This window comes from Drepanopeziza brunnea (assembly GCF_022702325.1).
Source record: "Drepanopeziza brunnea f. sp. 'multigermtubi' strain 214-2 chromosome Unknown ctg7, whole genome shotgun sequence".
In the NCBI taxonomy this organism is placed as follows: domain Eukaryota; kingdom Fungi; phylum Ascomycota; class Leotiomycetes; order Helotiales; family Drepanopezizaceae; genus Drepanopeziza; species Drepanopeziza brunnea.
Window position 1 is genome coordinate 74,384 of NW_027094070.1, and position 19,131 is coordinate 93,514.

A 19,131-nucleotide genomic window follows, 5' to 3' on the forward strand; every position below is an offset into this window, starting at 1 on the left:
TTACGAACCTTTCTGCTAGCGTAGAAGGCTTCGGCTGAATTATAGCCTTACGAAATCGTTTACGAAATCTGTTACGAAATCGGTTGCGCATATTACGAACGAATACGAGAGTTTACCAAGTAATGACACCGCTCGCTATGAAAGGTTGGGTATTTAGAAAAATAGACGAGATTAATACTCAATCGATTTACTCAATTGATTGACCACGAGGCCCAGAAAAATTACCCCGTAAAAAGCCTGCGGAGGGCCGTAGGTTTTAGCTTTGCGGCCGGGCTGTAGTGCTACTACGTTCATTTACATTTTTTTTTATATCGTATTTTTTTTATAGAAAATTGACATAGCGTTAATGTTAAAGGCCTCGGAAGGCAGCCGTATATTACGCCCGGTGCGAAGCGAGGTCCCCTGGCCCCGGAGTTTGCAGAGGGCGTCTGCCAGGGAATAAACCCCGTATTGTCCTACGCATATCTTGACGTGCTGAGTTAAGGGGTGGAACGAAATAGAAGGAAAGAGAATAAACGTCATTCAAACCTCTCACAGTCAGTCAGTCGCTGTCACCTGATGGCATCTTGGGTTGGTACACATAGGTAGACGAGAAGAATGTAGGTTCGTTATCACTTTTGAAAGATTACGCTATTCTGAATGCTCACGATTATCAATAGATCAAACATTTGAACTTGAAAGTGCTTACCAAGCTCAGTCAGATATTCGCGATTTTGGATTTTTATATTCCTATTATAAGTTAGTGAATCTTCATTGTACGATTGCGGCAGCTACCCACCGCGCAAGTGCCCGGCCGTCAGTAGCAACAGCAACACCATCACCAATACCAATACCAACACCAACACCAGATTATGTTCCATTATCCTTTTCCCGTGCGTAGCTGGTGACCGGCTCAGAACATTCTCTATAAGTTGTGCGATGCAGAGTAGGTAGGAAGCCGCACTTGTCTGCACAGGCGAGATCGTGGGTTGGTTGATTGTTTATTGTTCTCCCTCCCTTCGCGTCGCTTCCCGGCCGTCTCCTGTCCTCCCAGCAACCCATCCGAATTGAATCAATTGATTCACTCTCTCTCTCTCCCTCCTGCCGGCCGGCTTGTTTGGTCAGGCCCATCTCTTCATTTGCACCAGGGACCAGTCATCCGCTCGAGGCTTCACCTCTGCAACGTGCACCTGGTCAAGTCGATCGGTCAAGTCCTTCGATAATTCTGCACATATCAAACTGCCCAGATCAAAATGCACCGAAACCTCGAGCGAGCAGACGGGATCTGTGCTCCCGGCTCGGGCAAAGTCTTCTATGCGTGCGGCTCCAACAATTTTCGGGGTTGCTGTTCGGTCAACGCATGCGACCTAGTAGGCTGCCCGGACGAGGAGGAATACACGGCTGCACCCATTCCCACGACGACGAGTCGAGGGATTACTACGGGACAGATAGCAGTTTCTACTCAGAATCCATTTCTGTCCAGCTTTTCGACGGTCCCGGTCACGACCGGCTCTGCCGCTACGTCACGACGGCCAGGTATCAACGATGTTTCCACGACTCCTCCTCCAACGCCGAACCCAACCCAGACCGCAGGCCCATCACCGAGCCCCTCCCCCGGACATTCAAAGACCTCGATCATCGCCGGTATAGTCAGTGGAGCGGTGGCCGTCTCCGTTATTGCCGCCCTCGTCTGGTTGTTGATCCGCCAAAGAAAGCAGAAGCAGAACAACCAGATCGCACAGAACCTACCGCGTTCGCCTTCCAAAGAGACCCTCCACAACCCGAGAATATCGCGAACTCTGGCAGGCAGAGACGATTGCTTTGCGCCCTTTGGTGGTAAGATTCTGGACGATGAAGTGCAGCTCCCCGTACCAAATCCGACTGACAGCTCGGCGCATAGGTCGCTTCAACGGACCGCGCTTCATCCCAGGCGATCCCGAGCTATCGAATAGCCAGTCGGTCCCTAATTTCACGCGGATTCCCTTGGAGTCCTACGAGACGACTCACCATGCGGCATCGAACCCTTCGACCCCTATGCATGATCGACATGATCGAGATCTCTCAGACCTGGAGAGACCAACAACCACGTCCCTACCGACGCACCAACACCTCTCCTTCAACTCACTCAACTCACTACCAGGCCACTACCCAGAAGCACTAACCCCCCCTCCCAATACACCGACGTCTACTAACATCACGCCCACCGGCGCGACTTCCGATCCAGCACCTCACGTTCCGCGGTTAATCCCAATCCTGGCATACCCTGCCCTCCAGCCATCGAGATCTCCGCCGCCAGACAGCGCAACCGGATCCCGTCGACAGACAGCCCACGACAAACATACAACACCGTCCCCAAGCGAGCTCTCCGGGTCCGGGAACGGGCAGCGCTACTACCCGCCCGCCTGGCGCTGCAGCGAGCTCAGCGGCGTCTCGTCTCTCACGTCCCCCGTCGCCGGCCACTCCGAGCTCGAGGCCGACGTCCCGACTTCATTCCACACGCCAGCCGTGTCCGGACACGGACACGGACATGGAAATGGATACACACAGCCCATTCATCCACAGGTCGGCGCAACACCCATCGGCTTGGGCGTTATCAATTCCGCGGCGGCCACAACGACAACGACAACATCTCGTGACAACGGCAGCGGCCCGCTGCGTCCGAACCTCGATTCAAGGAGGGACGGGGAGCATATTATGAGCTGGGCTACTGAGGGGTATGGTTTTCATGGCGGGGCTTCGGCTTCGGCTTCGGCTTTCCGTTCTGCTGAGGACCGAGAGGGATAGAGCAGCGGCACGTACACGTACACCGGAACAGCGGTCTTGGTGGCTGATGCCTGGACGGTGGTGATCGATTGATTTGCTAGTCGATCAAGGTTGGAAGAAACGGCAGGTAGGCAAGTATTTGAGCTATTGCTTACTTGCTTTCTTGCTTTGGTCTTTTGCCCTCATGATCATCATGATCAACAAAAACAACAACAACAGCAACAACAGCAACAACAATAGCAGCAACAACAGCAACAACACCAGCAACAACAATAACAATCAGAAGAACAAGAAGAATCGAAATCGATACCCAGATTCCGTTGAGATGTGGCTGTATCGTATTGTATTGTATTATAGTAATGTTTTTGTAATGTGCTGTTTTTGTTTCGTTGTTGGATTTAGCGAGGTGTTCAAGGGGCGGGTTATGCCTGCGTTATCTTACGCTACTTGCTTGGCTGGAATACAATACAATACGATACTGAGATTCGAGATCAGATCTCGGATTTACGTATAAAGTTGAATTGATTTTGAACGTGAACTTGAACATGAGAAAAAGACTACTCTCCACTTCACGCTCAAACGAGAAGATCGGGAAAGTTATTGGAAGGGGAGGAGATAGGTCCTGAGAGAGGGAGAGGGAGTGGCTTGGTTTATCTTTGATGTCTACCAAAGCAGTAGGTAGGTAGTCATCACAATTCCTCTTCTCTCCTATACCCCTATACCCAAAGTATTCAAGCAGCAGGCCTCCCCCATACGTACCTGTCTGTCTGCTGTAAGTATTTTGGATTAATTCCCACCACTTAATTATCGTGCGAGAACTGGCCAATCTCAACGAGATGGAAGGGAACCCCAGGCGCCAGAAATCACAAAAGAGGAAGAAAGAAGAAGACCCATTTGTCATTATCCTTCCTGCGCCGCGCCATGCCATGCATATCAATCCCCAACGCCGATTTTGTTTTCAGTTCCGCCCGCACGTAGCCACAGTATCATAATTGACCGACTTCCCAGGACCCAGGAAGAGGACTCAGAGCCGTTTCGACGATAAGATGGTAGAGAGGGCATTTCCGGAATCCAAATCAACCTAACTCGTATAGCCCATCAACTTCGTAATCTCATCCAGCAGCTCCTGGAGATCGTCGTCGCCGATTTTGTCCTGCAGGCTGGGGATCAGGGTCTTGGCTTCTTCGGACGTGTCGCAGCACAAGGAACCTAAGTATGCAGCATTAGCACTCTCTTCTGCTCTCTCGACCACGTAGGCCTATCTATCTATCGATCGCGAACTGCTTTGGGGGGAAGGGGAGCGTGGAGTTGCATACCAAGTTGAGCGCGCTCGAACTTGGCCAGCTCCTTGTGCGCCGACAGGAGGCGCTCCACAGCCTCGACGTTCTCCTTTCGCTTGAAGCGCGCGAAGTGGTCGAGGTAGTCGGTGGTCTTGATCAGAAGTCTGAAACACCGAAAGCAATCAGCATATATTCTTTCCCCCGTGTAATGTCATTTAGTTGCGTTTCTCGTGTCTTAGCAGCTCTTGCGCCCCTCACGTCCCAATCCTCACCAAGTCCGATTCTGCTCCAGACTTTTACGTCCGGTCCTGGCGCATTCCCATATCATTGCGCGATCACGTTATAGTGTATCCTAAGCACAAGTGTGTGGAGAGAGAGGGGGGGCGAGGGATAGAGAGAGATCGGCATACTCAGTCTCGTTGACATTCTTCTTGTCCATACGTCTCTTAGTAACCAGCGCATTGATGACCAGCGCAGCCTCGCTGTGTGTCAGAGCATCGACATCCTGAAACTCGCCGAGCTTGAGCTCCGAGGAAGCCTCCTCATCGCCTTGGGGGGGTTCGCGGGAGCGCGAGGTTGCTGCGGGTTGCGCCATGCTTTCTTAGGTGGGTAATCGCTCGAGCTTGGGAGAGATTAGAGCTTTGTTTACTTGCGCTGGTTCTCGAAGAAAGGTAAACTGTGCGGGTGCGCGCTGAGGAGGGAGAACAAACTCGTGGTTGTCGAGATGAGGGTGGTTGTGGCCGAAGTTGGAGAGCTTTGGTAGGGGAGAAATTCGAGTTCAACCGCGGCTGAAGTTCGGCCTTGTCAATCGAGGTCGATGTCAACAACCATCCGCAGCTTCACTTCACCAGACTGTTTGCGCCCGCTCAAATTCCGTCTTCGTTTCACTCCTGTAAAAATCAAATTTGATAGAACAATTTCATCTCTTTCTAGTCCTACCTACCTAAAGCTTCCCAGCTCTCTATCCATCAATCTACTCCTCCGAGTCCTCAGCACCGGAAAACCAAGTAGGCAAGATGTACATCTACAATTCCCAACCAAAGCAGCAACAACAGAGCCCCCCAGTGCAGCGCTGACCGAAGCACAGGGTCGTCTATGCGTTGATAATAATCAACAAAGCCGGCGGTCTGATCTACCAGCGCGACTTCGCAGAGGGCCTCAACAAGCTCACTGTCAACGATTACCTCGTGCTAGCCGGTACATTTCACGGGTATCTTCCTCTCCCTTCTCTCAAGCCAGCTCCCTACCTTTGCCCAGTTCCCTCTCCAATCCAATCCAATCCAATCCAATCCAATCCAATCCAATCTAATCCACTCCAATCCAATTCAATTCAATTTCATCAAATCCAACCCTATCCGCCCAAAAGCGCCAGCTAACGGATCCCCCTCTCTAGAATACACGCAATAACAACCCGGCTTCACCCCCTCTCTTCCTCCTCGTCACCCTCCCCTTCGGCCTCCGCGCCCGACGAGCGCCCCCCGCCACCGTCCGGCATCGAGGTGCTCGAGACGGAGAACTTCCGCCTGCAGTGCTTCCAGACGCTCACGGGCACCAAGTTCCTCTTGTTCACGGAGCCGCAGCAGCCGAACACGGACCGGGTGCTGCAGGAGATCTACCGGCTGTATGGGGACTATGTGATGAAGAACCCGTTCTACCAGCTCGAGATGCCCGTCAGGTGCGAGGGGTGGGAGAGGAGGGTTGTGGCGTTTGTGAGGGGCATTAATTCGAGATGAGGGAAGGGAAATGGAATAGATGACAGCTTTAATCGAGAGTGCGTGAGTGTGGCGAGAGACGGAATGGACGGGGGAGGGGATGGGATGGGATGGGATTTGGGCTGATGCATTCGGGTGCCAGGCCTCTTGGGAAAGTGGTGCCAGCAGAGAGGGCTCTGCGCATATGTTCAGGCTGGGACGCCTGGGCAGACGCGAAACCAAGTGAAGGCAAATCGCAAGCCGAGAGCAGCTCATCTGCCATTCAGTTGCTAGATGCCGCCCAGCAAGCACAGCTTCGAAAAGACCATGTAGAGGTTCGCAGGTCTCACCCGCAGGTGTATCTAATAGTACAATGATACAATGCCAATGCACCTACAGTCAGACCCTACGCCGTATCCATCATATCCGCATCGCCGTCGTCCTTCTTATCATCCTTCTTGCCGCTCCCCTCACCCAGCAGTGGGGCCTTCTCCCCAGCCTCGTCTTCCTCCTGGATGCCTTCCAACTTTGCCTTGTCCTTCGCCTCTTGATCCGCAGTCTCCTTGCTTTGCTTATCCAGCCTTGCCTTCTCATCCTCCATACTCATGCGCAGCGCCAATGCCAGCTCGGGGTCCATGCTGGGATCAACACCAAACTCGAAGTTTTCTCCTGCCCCAGCACCTTCTGCGCCACCATTACCGCCAGAGCCGCCGTCCCCATTCAGGATCGGACTAGTAACAAGCTGGTCGCTGAGAAGGCCTGGTCCGGGTGGGATGATCGCAATGTGTGAGCCTTCGGGGCCCTTAACATTCTCGCTGAAAATCGTAAGCTTCTTGGTCGTATCATCGTCCAGCTCCCCGAATGCCACAAAGTCGATAGAGACGGCGTTCTTCTTCATCTTCTTTGCGAGCTTTGTCAGGGACCCCTCGTCGTCGGGGATCGGAGAGCAGGTGAAGACGATAATGCGTTGGCGCTGGGACTTGTTTTGGCGGTGCTTGAGGGCAAGCTGGTCTGGTCAACATGGTTCTCGCGAGCAAGAATTTCTGCGTAGAGAAAAGAGGAGATAACATACACCCGCAATCTGGATGCCCACAGCCAAGTGGCTGCCCCCACGTATCTTGCTCTTCGTGCGATGTAAACCTTCCAGAATCTTGCCATGGTCCGTCGTTAATGTGACCAGCACCTCTGGTCCCTTGCCTCCCATACTCATCAGACCGACAGACGACTCGGGATTTCCTTGTGTGATAGCGGAGAAGATTAGAGATACGGCGTCGGACTGAGCTTCGTATCTGGTGGGAGTGTAGTCGCCATTTCTGCTGCTTTCACTGTTATCCACCACTACCATTACTGCTTCGAGGCCCATCTTGTTATTGTGCCTGTGGCGGGGGCTTAGTTCTATTCGAGTGGAAGGTGTAGATGGAGTGGATTTTGATTTGCGGTTGTGTATGTGGTTGTGATCGTCAACCTAAACGTGAACGTGGTTGAGAGGAAATGTGAGGTTCTTGTGGACTGTTGTAGATACCTAGGTAGGTACTGATGGTGACGGCTCAAGGTAGCTATAGAATGCGCGTACCTTGTCGAGACCCCTGTAGCGTTGGAACTTGGACTTGGCAGCCAAATCGAAGCGATGCGGCTCGTTGAGGCTTTGTTTACGTCGAAGTCCGCATCCACATCCACCACCACGTCAAACTCTACGAATAACGACATTTGCTCAATCGACACGTCGAAATTGCTTCGCTTAACTATCAAGATCGTATTTGTACATACAAAACTAACAAAGTTTTGAGATCACTACCCCACCCCACACACGAGACAATGGCTCCGACGCGCTCCAAGAAGCGCAAGTCGACTGAGTCTACAAGCTCTGAGGATATCCAGAACTTCCCAGCGCCGCCTCAGACGATTCCCACGAAGACGCACAGTCCAGCGAGGACCCCTCCAAATAGAAGCCCTATCAGGAAGCAGAAGGTGGGAATCACTCTGGCGCAGAAGCAGGCGTTGATCGACAACCTGCAACTCGAGAGTAAGGAGGCTTGATCGGTACATGGGACTACCAGCTAATACATGAAAGTTACGGAACGCGCTCGGAAATTACGCGCCCAGTACAACCTCCAAGCCCAGGGACTCAAGACGCGTATCGAGATCCGGGTCAACCGCATCCCTATGGCCCTGCGACGGGCAAAGATGGGGGATCTACAGATGAAGTACAGCGAGAGTGTGAAGCCAGCAGCTACAACATCCAAGATCAGTTCTCCGCAGAAGAATATGTTGCCGGCCGGACAGAACATTTCCCACATCAGTCCATCGCCGAAGCGCGCTCCAAAACGCTTGAGGTATACCCATCTCCCTACAAACATCACCACTGGGGCTGTGCTAAAAACACTCAGCGACGACATCTCCACCGACAAGGAAAATGCCGACATTGAGAACCCAAAGAAACGAGTCCGTGGTGCCATTATTCCCCCAGCACGCACCACCACCTCCAAAATCGCCCCTTCGACGATCCTCTCCCCCCGCTCAGCAAATTCCCGCACCCTCCCGCATTCTCCAATCCGACCCGCACTCTCAAAGTCCTTCCTGGCGCGCCCAGTGTCCCCGCTCAAGCAAACAGCACCAATGCACTCAGGGGCCGCAACTAGTCTTCTGACGAGTATGGTTGAGAAAGCCAAGGGCACCCGCGCAGCAGCCACACGGAAGGTCACTGCTGAGAAACCCGCTCCGGCAACTGCAGGGCGAGGGCGACGAGTAGCACCACCAGCCGCGGCCCCAGTCAGAGCTGGACGAGGGAGGGCGAGCACGATTAGTGAGAGTAGTGAGGGAAGCAATGCGACGATTGTGAAGAAGCAGGCTCCTGCTGTGGTGAAACCGGCGGTCAAGAAGTCGGTCATGGGTACCTTAAAGGGGATGGGCAGCAAGAAGATGGCGGGCGGGACCAAGGCTTCTACGGCTCCTGCTGCGACGGCTGGAGGGAGGGTTTTGAGGAAGAGAAATTGACCATTGTTGGATTTTTTTTTCCAGGTGATGTTGGATCGGCTGTCGAAACTTTTTACTTTAGCGGTTGGAGTAGGGAGTTTGGGTTATGACTCGCGTTTTGTACAACAGCAAATGGAGAGAGATATTTCTGCCAATTGTCCCAAAGAGGACCGCGTATCTCGCTTCCTTATACTTCACCGTCGATTTTGGTCACGAAGTGTGATATGTGTGATATGTGCCATTCAGGACTGACCTATAGATCTGAGTCCGTAGTTTGATCTATGGATCTGATTCAGTGTGAGATGAGATGCGGAGAGACGTGCCTTCCATCCAATTCCTCCCGTCTCAATCTGGCATTGTGACATCTCTCGAACCTCATTCTACGGAATCCTTGAAAACACATCATATGTCTTCCCACCTGCTCTCTCCTCCTCAGACAATAGGCGGCGCGGCCTTCTTCTTCTTATCCTCCACCAGCTCGATATTGTCCTCCGGGATAACAGGGTACTTCTCCAGCAGGAACTCCTCAATCTCCTCGCTCACATCGCCCTGCACTACAATCTCCTCGCCTCCGCTCGGGATCTTGGCCACGGAAGAACCGCACGCGAATTTCTTCCCAAAGTCCTTGGCGACCTTCTTGTTGTCGAGGTTGAAGGCTTCAAGGCCTGTGACCGCCGTTACAAATTTGCGCTGCGCGGTTTTGGTCCTCGTTAGCAGACTTGTTTTGTACATTTGCAGTAGAGTAGAAATGTAATAGAGATAGACAGACGCACCTTATTCCTCTCCACTCTCTTGATGATGACCTTCGAGCTCTTAATCGTAGCGGCTTGTTTGGCCTCTGCCGCTTCGGCTTTCAAAGCTTTCTTGTGGGCGTCCTTCTCGGCGCGCTTCTGGGCGTCGACGGAAAGGGAGGAGGTCGCTGCGGCGAGGGCGTCTGCGGGGGCGGGTATTGTTCGTCAGTAAGCACGGGCAAAGTCCTCCCTTTCATGGTTCTATACCACCTGCGCGTGAAAGGGATGGCCATACCGTCAGAGTACAGCCGATCGTACATGTTCTCGTGGTTCTTCTCCAGCCATTCCTGGCATTTCTTGACCGTGCCGCCGAATTCGCAGTACTACTTCCTCGTCCTGTCAGTATATTCGTGTTCCCCTATCTTCTCCTATATCATATCGACATCTTCTCCGGCCCCCTTTTTTTCTTTCGACCACCTTCTATTAACCGTGGTGTGGGATTCATTCGTACCTCAGGTGGTAATGAGCAGACTATAGTTGTACATTAGCTAGATGGAGGGGTAATGGAGGGGCAACTCCTGCTCCCATTGAGACGTACCGCCGCAGTATATCACGGATCTGGATTGGTGCTCGAGGGAGCCATCTTGTTCTGTGTCTGCCATCTTGGTGTATGTTATGGGATAGTGGGGTTGGTTTGTTTGGTTTGGGTCTGATGGAGGGGTTGGAAAAGAGGGTGGAAAGATGGCGGGGTATTTTACATAGAGACTTACTGTATTTTGTTCAATTTTGAGCATTTTACGCATTTTACAAAATACGCTAAATAGCGGCCGCACACTTTTAAGTAGACGTCTGGTCTGAACTCCTGGTCATGATCATAGCTAACTGAGGCATTTTGAAATTAGAATGCAACTCATGATTTATATTTTGTAGTTGTTCTGCTGAATTTCCTGTCATATGAAACGCAGGTTTTTGTCATTTAAGCTGTACGAGTCCATCTAATTATTGGTTATTCGGAATTCATCAACCTCATTCTGCAGACAGTTTGCATAATGGACGTGTTTTGTTGCTACCTAAGAGCAATTGGCGCCATTACATCTGAGTAGTAGTTTCGCATCTCGATCACACGTCTGTTCAGCACGTTTAATACACTGGTTGTTGACAGGCATTTTGAGTACACGGTTTGCTGAGAGCAGACTGCCACACGAAGATGGATATATGAATACCTAGATCCAAGTCCCTGCAAAGAAAACCGAATGAATACATCTTCTACTCGCTGTGAAACTCACAGTTACAAGAACAGTATCACTACCTTATCCCATATATCTTTCCCTTCCGAAAATTATCCGCCGCTACCCTCGCCGTCGACAGACTCTACCCGGCCGGCGAAATCCCACTAACCCTTACATAAGTTATAATACCACCACAACCTCCGTCGACAAAACACGCCAGCGCGAATGTAAGTAGCTTCCACTTCTTATATTCACAACAGCAGCTAACTGAGTTTAGGATTCGAATTTCCGGCGCCCCATTCTCGACAGCGGAAGTCGTCCCGAGACTACGTCGGATAAAAAGTAAACCCCGTTTGGTTCGGAGGTGTTTCTTCTCTCATCTGAGAGTTTCTTTTGATATTTTGCCTATTTTTTTTGCCCCCTTTTTTTTTGCAAGTTCTGAATTCTATGTTCGGGTTCTGATTGATTTCTGAATGATTTTTATATGGCAATTCCTAACCAGCGCGAGGGCGTCGGCGGCGTTCAGCGGACACGGATATAGATAGTTACGTAGCAAAGTTTTTTGCTTTGATATCGAGGGTCGCGTTTTTGTTTACTCGATGGTTTTCGATCTGTAGGGGGAAAAATTGCCTTTGAGCCCATCGGTTTTGATTCACCGGATGCATGGCTGCCGTTGCATGGTAAAGATTATGGATGCTCACATAACTTTGAAACCATATCTGCAATGCGTTAATTAACATTAGCAGCAATTGTAAAGCCGATCCATCTATATGCTGGGACTACCAGGAGGGATGATGTCGCCTTGCGACTCTGAAATTCGCTGGGCTTCTGAGCCTGCGATGGCACACTCTACCTTGCTCCTCTAGTTTCCACCCCGACCCAAAGTCCTCTCTTTCTGTAATCCATCCTATCTACAGGGGAAGGGCGCAATCAAAAGCAGCTACCCTGCACCATCTTGAAATTCTTTCTAGGGCCTTCTTGTATATAATTCCTTAGTTAGCACGTCTCCGTACCCCGTGGGAGGCTCCTGGGAGGTAGGCTAGGCGTGCCCCCCACTGGACGTAACTAAGTACTACTACTACTACCAGGACGGAGGGATATCACACGGTGCGAGAGGCTGATAGAACCCTGACAGCTTTCAGGACGGGCATGATCATGGCCAGTCTCAGATATCACAGTTTTGGTTGACCGCAGCAAACTCTTCGAAGGCAGTTCAGCTTGCCCAGAAGGTCAGACTTGCTAATACACGCAAGCCATCGTAGACTCACGGGCGACTCACGGGCATACTCGCGCTGATGAAAGATGAAGAAAAGCACAAGCATCAATAGCACAAGTCTCACGAAAGAACGCGATGTAGAAACCCATTTTGTTCAGAAGTCAATAGTCATTGCTTCTAGCTACCAATCTGAATTTGGCGCTCTCGTATCGTTCCGTTACCCCCGCTGCCCTTGGTAAAACCAAGCAGCCAAATCAAACCCGCGCGCATTTCTGACCGCAAAACTCTCTCCGAAGACTTCCTATCGCTACAAAAAGGGTGCTTGTGTGAAGTGGGGTATCCCGATTTCACTGGGGGTGAGTTGGCTGTCTTCCGGCAGCAACCTCCGCTGCGTTCTCCTTAGCGTTGTGTGCCCTCACATCAGCTTTGCGATACTCGTAGATGTTCCATCCACAGCCCGCAACGAGGCAATACCAACGGTTACCGAGGTGTTCGACGTTGTAGTGGCGCTTGTAGCCACGATCATTGTCGAAGTGTTTCGTGCAGCCTTGGAAGGTGCAGTAGTAGTGGGAACTGACCTGGGGAACGGTTAGCTCTATGTGTGTAGAGGCGATGTATAGAGAAAGCAGAGGAACTTACGACATTGGCGCCAGGGATCGGAGCCCCGGGTTGGGGGGGCGTGGAGTGTTGTGCGTATTTTAGGGGGATGGCGGGGGCAGCAACACCCTGTTTATAAGGTTAGATCGAAGCTACCAATAGGGATGAGTATCTTACTGCGACTGCTTGAGCGACTTGAGCACCTGCCGTGGCAGGTGCAAGAGTGGCTGGGGCGATTGCGGTCGCAAAAGCATTTGGGACGTTTGCCATGATGGCGGGGGCGGTCGCAGCAGGAGCCGCGGAGGTTGCAGAGGTAGTAGGAGCCGCGGTGATTCGGCCGCTTGGGAGAGGTGTGCGCGCCGGTTTTCCGTACGGGTTCTGCGAAAAAGACTGTATGTATCAGTGTATTGAGGTATAATCGTGGCTAGGAGTGCGATCTCTTACGTGGGTTACAGCAGCTGGTGCGGCTTGTGAGACCGTGGTATCCTGTTGAATAAGTAAGATGGAAGATTCAATTGTAATTGTATCCGGAGTGCGAGGAACTTACAGCTGCGGCGGTGGTATCTCTGGTCATCGTAGCCGAGGCTACGCTAGAAGGGCCAGCGACAGTCGGAGGGCCAGCGACAGTCTGAGGGCCAACGACAGTCGGAGGGCCGGCGGCAACGAATGGGCCAGCTTGAGGGACCTCATCACCCTGTTGCTATGGTTAAGGGGAAGCTTCCAATGGATTTATCAAGGAATAGGAGTTCTTACTTCGTCTTCATCATCTCTACGAGCACTGCGGCGGACTGCAGCTCGGGTATTCTGACGACCCCCCTCGCCAGGGGCCGCCACCTTCTCCACACGACCAGTGGCCGTTGGTCGTCCCATTGTGTTAGGACCGTTATTTGTCTGGGTATTGGTGTGAGGAGAAGGTGTTTGGGTTGATGGTGGTTATGTAGGGAAGTCAGGAAGGAGGAGAGTGGTGAGGTGAAATACTCGCGACTGTGGGTCCACAACCACGCTAGTCTTAGCTCCTTTTGCTTTTCGATTTGACGGGTGAGCACCACCGTCACTTCAGTTTTCAATTGAACCAATTCATCAGCTTATACGGGCCTATATAACTAAGTTGTGATGCTTTGAAGTCGTGGTTTAGTGACCGCGAGGTTAACCGACGGGAGGATGAAGTGATTGAGATAACCGAGCGTTTGTTTACATGGGAATTTAACCGAGAAAACGCCACCCGATTGATCTGGCGACTTTGTAACTATAGGAAGGGTGATAGTAAAGTGAACTGACAGCATACGCTCCTGATGACTCATTCACACAATATTTAGTAATTCCACAAAGACTTTGTAAATTTGAGGCTTGCTATGCAACAGGTTTGCGGCTCAAGAAGGCCACGTACGTAGCACAGTAGCTTCACCGTAAACAGCGTTAATTCAATTAAAACCTATGAGTTGATTACCCGAAGTTCATCAAGACTGGATTCATCAAGGCACTTCATTTCCGCGATGTATACCCGTAGAATCTGGCAGTTCATCTCAAAGGGGCGCGCATTCTAGAAGCTACTTGATTATCTAAGCTATCAGAGTTCAGGGAATCCACAATGTGAATATGCCCATACCATATAGCAAGGATAATTATTCACGGAGCTGATCATACCGTGCCTGAAAATTTCGCAGCCAATGCTATTTATTATAAGGAGATTTCCAGGCCTGGTCTGCCGCTACGAGGGGAAACACAGACCGCTCAAAGAGCCGAAGATAGCTTTGTTTTCTGAGCGCAGCTGACATCAAGCATTTGGTTTTACTTTCTGGGATAGTATCAAGTATGAATATTACAGTCGAAAATTTATCCAGCTTTGTTTTACCCACTGCCCAGCAATCACGCGGCCATACCACGGGTCGATCTCCATGCTGCACTCTGGAGGGCCCGTTTGCTGCTCCAGTCAATTTCTCAGTGACTTGATGAATGTTCAACTGGTATCAGCGCTATGGATATGCTGCTTGGGTTCATACCTCCAGCGCCTACAATCCCAGTTTCAAAAGCTGGGGTGGTGCATATCCGAATCTCTGTCTTGATCACAAACATAGCTGCAGTAAGATCCACGAAAACACAAAAGCATTCTCACCCTTGATAGAAGGGCAAAAATTTATCTGGGCATTCTACAATCCATGGGCCTAACATTTCCAGGTGCAAGAATGTGCCATTTTCGAATACTAGAGCTCGAATCCCGACGCCGTCGCCGTCGTACCTCTCCCACCTTTCCTTCCTCTATCGAGAGCTTTGAGAAGCTGCAGATAACTCTACAATGTGCCCGCGGGTCTACAACAGCGAACATACGGTTTCTTCTTGACCGCTAAATTGTCTGGCTCGGGTAGTTGGATTTGACGTCCATTCTGGCGATGTTGTGACACCCGGGAATATGTCTACGTAGATATTTTGAATCTAGGAATCGCAACTCTGGCTCGAGTGCTTCGCATGTTCATTCGGTAGCAAAAGAGTCATTGGCGCCATATCACTGATAGGATTATGGTCAAATGGATGTTGTGAAGAGCTCAATCAAGTGTATTGCGTAATCAACAAGTCCAGGGCATGGAAGGAACACTACGACGCTAAATTACAGAACGTGAGACGGCTATTTTGTGATCATAGCCTCTAAGTGCTATCGTTCACCTCATTTCGACTTTGTGGCGATCTTCTCGCCATCTGCCACCTTTGAAACCCCCTGCGGACCCGTCGTCGGTCTGCCCACAACCTTCATACTACTAGCCCCACTCCCCTTTTCTCTGAGCAGTCCATTCAATCCATGCATCTCGCTATCGTATCCCGAGAACTCAACATCAGAGAAGTACTTGGCATCAAGACCAAGCAGTTCATCCTCCTCCTTAGCTCTGATGTGGCAACCTGGGATCCGGTTGATGATGAAGAGCAAGATGCATGAAATCGTAAAACTCCACGCCGCGCATGAACAGGCAGCAGCCAACTGATAACCCATCTGCTTCCAGTGCCTATCCCACCATCCACCGGCGTAGCTATTCCCAGACGCGCCGTCGAGCGCAGGTACCCATGATGAGGCAAAGAGCCCGGTCAGGATATCGCCGACGAAGCCGCCGACGCCGTGGAGAGCAAAGATGTCCAGGCCGTCATCGATGGAGATGTAGTTCTTGTATCGGGTGGCAAAGAAGGAGCAGACGGCTGTCATGGCGCCGATGATGGCCGCGACGTAGACCTCAACGAATCCTGCGGCGGGGGTGATGCCGACCAAGCCGGCGATGATGCCAGTGCAGAACCCTAGGATACTGAATTTGCGTTCGAAGGCGTATTCGAGGGCTACCCAGGTCAAACCGCCACCGCAAGCTGCCAAGTTCGTGTTTAGCACTACGTAGATGGATCGCAGACTGAGGTTGGCAGTTGAAGCACCTGGATCGTGTCAGTTACAGGCAATCTTCTCACGTTTTGGTCAGATCGTACCGTTGAAGGCGAACCATCCGAACCAAATGATAACCGTTCCAAGACCGACCAAGAACGGGTTGTGCGGCCTGAAGTGTGGAACCTTGGGGTGGAGAGACTCCCTGTTGGGGTCTTTACGTGGACCCAGCATCAGAGACCACGCGAGAGCAGCGAACCCACTGGCAATGTGAACAGGTCCGGAGCCTGCGAAATCGTAAATGCCAAGCTCGTAAAGCCATCCTGACGGGTTCCATTCCCAGTACTGTGGACATCAGCAAGTCGTCTTCAACTTCAAAATGATTCGGTTGGATGCTCTTACAGCGAGACTACAAATTATTAGTCAGAAATTTGGGTAGTAAGAGCAAAGCTCTAGACTTACAAGTAGTAGACGAAGGTTGTCCAGCACAATAAGAACAACATGCTCGGGCCTAGTCGGCCACGCTCCAACATAGCGCCAGCAAGGATCATCGCCGTGGCCGTGACGAATGTGAAGCCAAAGACAGCGTAGAGGATATCTGGGATGTCAGAGTTGGCCATGCTGGGCTGCGCGAGGACATTGTGAAGGCCCGCGAGAGATAGGTCCCCAATGAAGGGTCCAGTCGTGCGGGCTTGATATAGTGAATATCCGTAGACCCAGTACTGTATGCCGCAAGCGCATGAACAGAACAGGGACTGGAAGATCATGGTGAAAGCCGACTTTCGACGATGCATGCCAGCATAGAAAAAGCCGATGGCCGGCGTGAGAAACCTGGTTGCCGTTTAGGAGTGGAAGCCGGATCGGTTATGCAAGAGAAAGAAACTTACCAGCATATGATAGTGCACACGAGGAGCCAGCACAGATCCCCCTACTCCTAGTCAATATGTAATGATATCCCCAAGGCTGCATGAGTATTTTGTACCTTGTCGTACGGTGCTAATAAGTCCTGGGTGTAAGGATTGCCTCCTTGTGGATTATCTGAGTAGTCCGGCCATTCGACAACCGGAGTTATTTCTGCCATCTCCCTTCGATTGATAATAGTAAATACAAAAAGCGTCGAAGTATTTATTTAGCTCACAACACAACTATCAACAAGTGTCGCAGAGAATACCGAAAGTGCCTCGAGATATGGACGGAGAGCGAGAGAAGTGGATAACATATATATGGTTCTTCTAAGAAGGCTTGCAATCATACAGGTCAATGCCGAGAGTAATGCTTCACTGTTGTTATCTTTCGGCATTATCGAGATATACCTCAATTGGCTGATCTGAAGTCGCTGGCCGTTTTCGATCTCTTGATATCCAATCAGCAGTTTCAGAATCCAAACTCAGCTACTACGTATGTCTCGGAGAGCGTAGAAACATCTCTGAAGATAAGGATTCACGCGTCGGGACAACTTTACCAGCCTGGAAGGGAGCAACGTAGGTGACTTTCCCGACGCGCTTGGAAATCAAGCTTGGCCCCTCTTGTTAACAACTGTCGGTAGATCCGAGGTACAATTCAGTGATACGGAGTGACGTTTGCCTAGATAAAACTCACTGGCTGTTGACCGTACTGTGCTGATAAGTATTGCTTATCTGTGGATTTTGCCATGCTACTTGGCGGCTCTTGAAGGATCTTGGCCCTCCTCGTACTGTAGATACGTAGTACCTGATATTTACTCTATATACTACGTACGAGATGAGTGTGCCTTTGGTTAAGAAAGCCTCATACCATGTTTCAAGAGACAGCAAATTCCAGGATTTATTCTTCTTACGTTCTAATTTTCAAAGAGCTTGGTTTCCTTAGATATAGTATATTTAATTGTCCGACATTGGAAAACTACCACCACACCTGGTAGTGCCCGCATCGATTTTGAAACATCTACTGTATAACAAGACACCAAGAAAAGCCTTTCTGGAATCATCTCAGCCATCTCTTAAGATTGTGAAGCTTCATCCTACTTTCTTGAAGCTCAACCTACTGACGTGGATGCCTGTGTTCTATGCGGTCAAAACGACGCTAATTGCAACCGAGCCCCGGAGAACCAACAACCGGAAAATCTCGCCTTTTTCATCGCCCAAGCCTATTGAAAAAAAGACAAGGGAATAGTCAGCAGACTTTACCGCTGTCTATATATAGCTTCGGAGAAACTGGGATATTCCAATCAATATGTTACGGTCTGTATTGCCCACTATGAGTTTCATAGTTGTACATAAGGCTCGTCACGTTTGCGTTCTGCGGAGCTCCGCCGACGAATAGTTTACAGGGCACACGTCTCCATGATCTTATCCTTGGAATGATCTTGCGTGTATAGTTTTCTATATTCTCCGATGTTTTGTTGAGCGCAAGGGGAAGAAAGTATGGATATTCCGCATCTCACAGGCTCTGCACCCGGCATCTCATGGACCTGCCGGTACGTAGGAACTCGATTATCAATCTGCTATCTCGAACACACGCGGACGTACCGGTACTACGTACATTCCAAAATTTGCGCAGCGTCATAGGATAAAGCCTCAAGGCAGACTCAAATTAAAGTTACTCCACTGTTCCATCCATGTTACGTCCCTTTTTCCCCAGACTGTCACACATCAACCGAACTTTAACCGCACACCACCAGCCATCTGGTTTCTCTTAGTGCCCGGCAGGAAAGCTGTCGTCTCATATGACATCTGGTAGAAATCACCAGACGGGTTAAAGATGTTCCAAAATGCAAACTGATTCCTGAATGATTCGAGGTTTTAATCCGTTCCTATAATAAATATTCGGCATGCAAATGATGTTCGACCAGGAATGTTCGTCTAGTCGTGGTGTCCCAGCTTCTCCTGAAGCCGCATACTATCGTTTTGTTTACTCCCCTCCCTTTTTTTTTTTTTTTTTTTTTTTTTTTTTGGCACTCTTATAGAGATAGCCTTGCACTTCATTCATTCTGCTGGTCAGTCTTTTTACAGAGTCATCACGTACAGCTGGGCAATATCTTCCAAGTGACCGATTAATGAAGTTCATTCGACGATGATGAAATGCCTACCGTTCTTTGCATCGCTGGCATTCGCCAGTGCGCAGATATTACGAAGCCCCACGCTGAAGATCGATGAGTTGTCAGGGAGAAGGGTACGGTGACATTGGTTACAGCCCAGTTCAGTGACAAAGTCGATTTGGCCTTGGTTCCGGCTGGTGCGCCAGGATCCGTGGGTGGTTCTGGCCTAAGTGGAAACCGCGGCAGAGAATATATGATCTCTGATGTGGATATGGCCTGCGATTCTGGGTAGCCTGAGTTCTTT

The 19,131-nt window shown here is 50.5% G+C and overlaps 8 protein-coding genes across 9 annotated transcripts; 3 read left to right on the forward strand and 5 right to left on the reverse strand.

The window, feature by feature from the left end:
• Positions 1-1,232: 1,232 nt before the first annotated feature.
• On the forward strand, positions 1,233-2,763 carry L3040_004578 (uncharacterized protein; the record flags this gene model as incomplete). Its single annotated transcript, XM_007287898.1, has 2 exons — positions 1,233-1,815; positions 1,880-2,763. The coding sequence occupies 2 exons, from the start codon at positions 1,233-1,235 to the stop codon at positions 2,761-2,763; spliced, it is 1,467 nt and encodes a 488-aa protein (XP_007287960.1).
• A 1,060-nt stretch (positions 2,764-3,823) lies between these two features.
• On the reverse strand, positions 3,824-4,617 carry L3040_004579 (uncharacterized protein; the record flags this gene model as incomplete). The annotated part of the gene is made up of 3 exons (XM_007287899.1): positions 3,824-3,951; positions 4,059-4,186; positions 4,433-4,617. 3 exons carry the CDS (start codon positions 4,615-4,617, stop codon positions 3,824-3,826), a joined length of 441 nt encoding a protein of 146 aa, XP_007287961.1.
• Positions 4,618-4,839: 222 nt separating this feature from the next.
• L3040_004580 (uncharacterized protein) lies at positions 4,840-6,090 on the forward strand (the record flags this gene model as incomplete). 2 transcript variants are annotated; one of them, XM_066156246.1, is made up of 6 exons in its annotated part: positions 4,840-4,914; positions 5,016-5,029; positions 5,110-5,232; positions 5,416-5,697; positions 5,782-5,793; positions 5,877-6,090. In XM_066156246.1, 6 exons carry the CDS (start codon positions 4,840-4,842, stop codon positions 6,088-6,090), a joined length of 720 nt encoding a protein of 239 aa, XP_066011672.1. The 2 variants fall into 2 exon arrangements, with proteins under 2 accessions (XP_066011672.1, XP_066011673.1); XM_066156247.1 differs by having other exon boundaries at positions 4,840-4,876; positions 5,016-5,040.
• A 29-nt stretch (positions 6,091-6,119) lies between these two features.
• On the reverse strand, positions 6,120-7,076 carry L3040_004581 (uncharacterized protein; the record flags this gene model as incomplete). Its single annotated transcript, XM_007287901.2, has 2 exons — positions 6,120-6,719; positions 6,786-7,076. The coding sequence occupies 2 exons, from the start codon at positions 7,074-7,076 to the stop codon at positions 6,120-6,122; spliced, it is 891 nt and encodes a 296-aa protein (XP_007287963.2).
• Positions 7,077-7,528: 452 nt separating this feature from the next.
• Positions 7,529-8,707, forward strand: L3040_004582 (uncharacterized protein; the record flags this gene model as incomplete). The annotated part of the gene is made up of 3 exons (XM_066156248.1): positions 7,529-7,736; positions 7,785-8,046; positions 8,101-8,707. 3 exons carry the CDS (start codon positions 7,529-7,531, stop codon positions 8,705-8,707), a joined length of 1,077 nt encoding a protein of 358 aa, XP_066011674.1.
• Positions 8,708-9,118: 411 nt separating this feature from the next.
• Positions 9,119-10,079, reverse strand: L3040_004583 (uncharacterized protein; the record flags this gene model as incomplete). Its single annotated transcript, XM_007287903.1, has 5 exons — positions 9,119-9,376; positions 9,460-9,620; positions 9,713-9,800; positions 9,929-9,948; positions 10,016-10,079. 5 exons carry the CDS (start codon positions 10,077-10,079, stop codon positions 9,119-9,121), a joined length of 591 nt encoding a protein of 196 aa, XP_007287965.1.
• Positions 10,080-12,209: 2,130 nt separating this feature from the next.
• On the reverse strand, positions 12,210-13,329 carry L3040_004584 (uncharacterized protein; the record flags this gene model as incomplete). Its single annotated transcript, XM_007287904.1, has 6 exons — positions 12,210-12,440; positions 12,502-12,588; positions 12,637-12,849; positions 12,904-12,945; positions 13,007-13,153; positions 13,213-13,329. The coding sequence occupies 6 exons, from the start codon at positions 13,327-13,329 to the stop codon at positions 12,210-12,212; spliced, it is 837 nt and encodes a 278-aa protein (XP_007287966.1).
• A 1,789-nt stretch (positions 13,330-15,118) lies between these two features.
• L3040_004585 (uncharacterized protein) lies at positions 15,119-16,578 on the reverse strand (the record flags this gene model as incomplete). Its single annotated transcript, XM_007287905.2, has 4 exons — positions 15,119-15,864; positions 15,916-16,156; positions 16,214-16,220; positions 16,274-16,578. The coding sequence occupies 4 exons, from the start codon at positions 16,576-16,578 to the stop codon at positions 15,119-15,121; spliced, it is 1,299 nt and encodes a 432-aa protein (XP_007287967.2).
• Between the last annotated feature and the right edge of the window lie 2,553 nt (positions 16,579-19,131).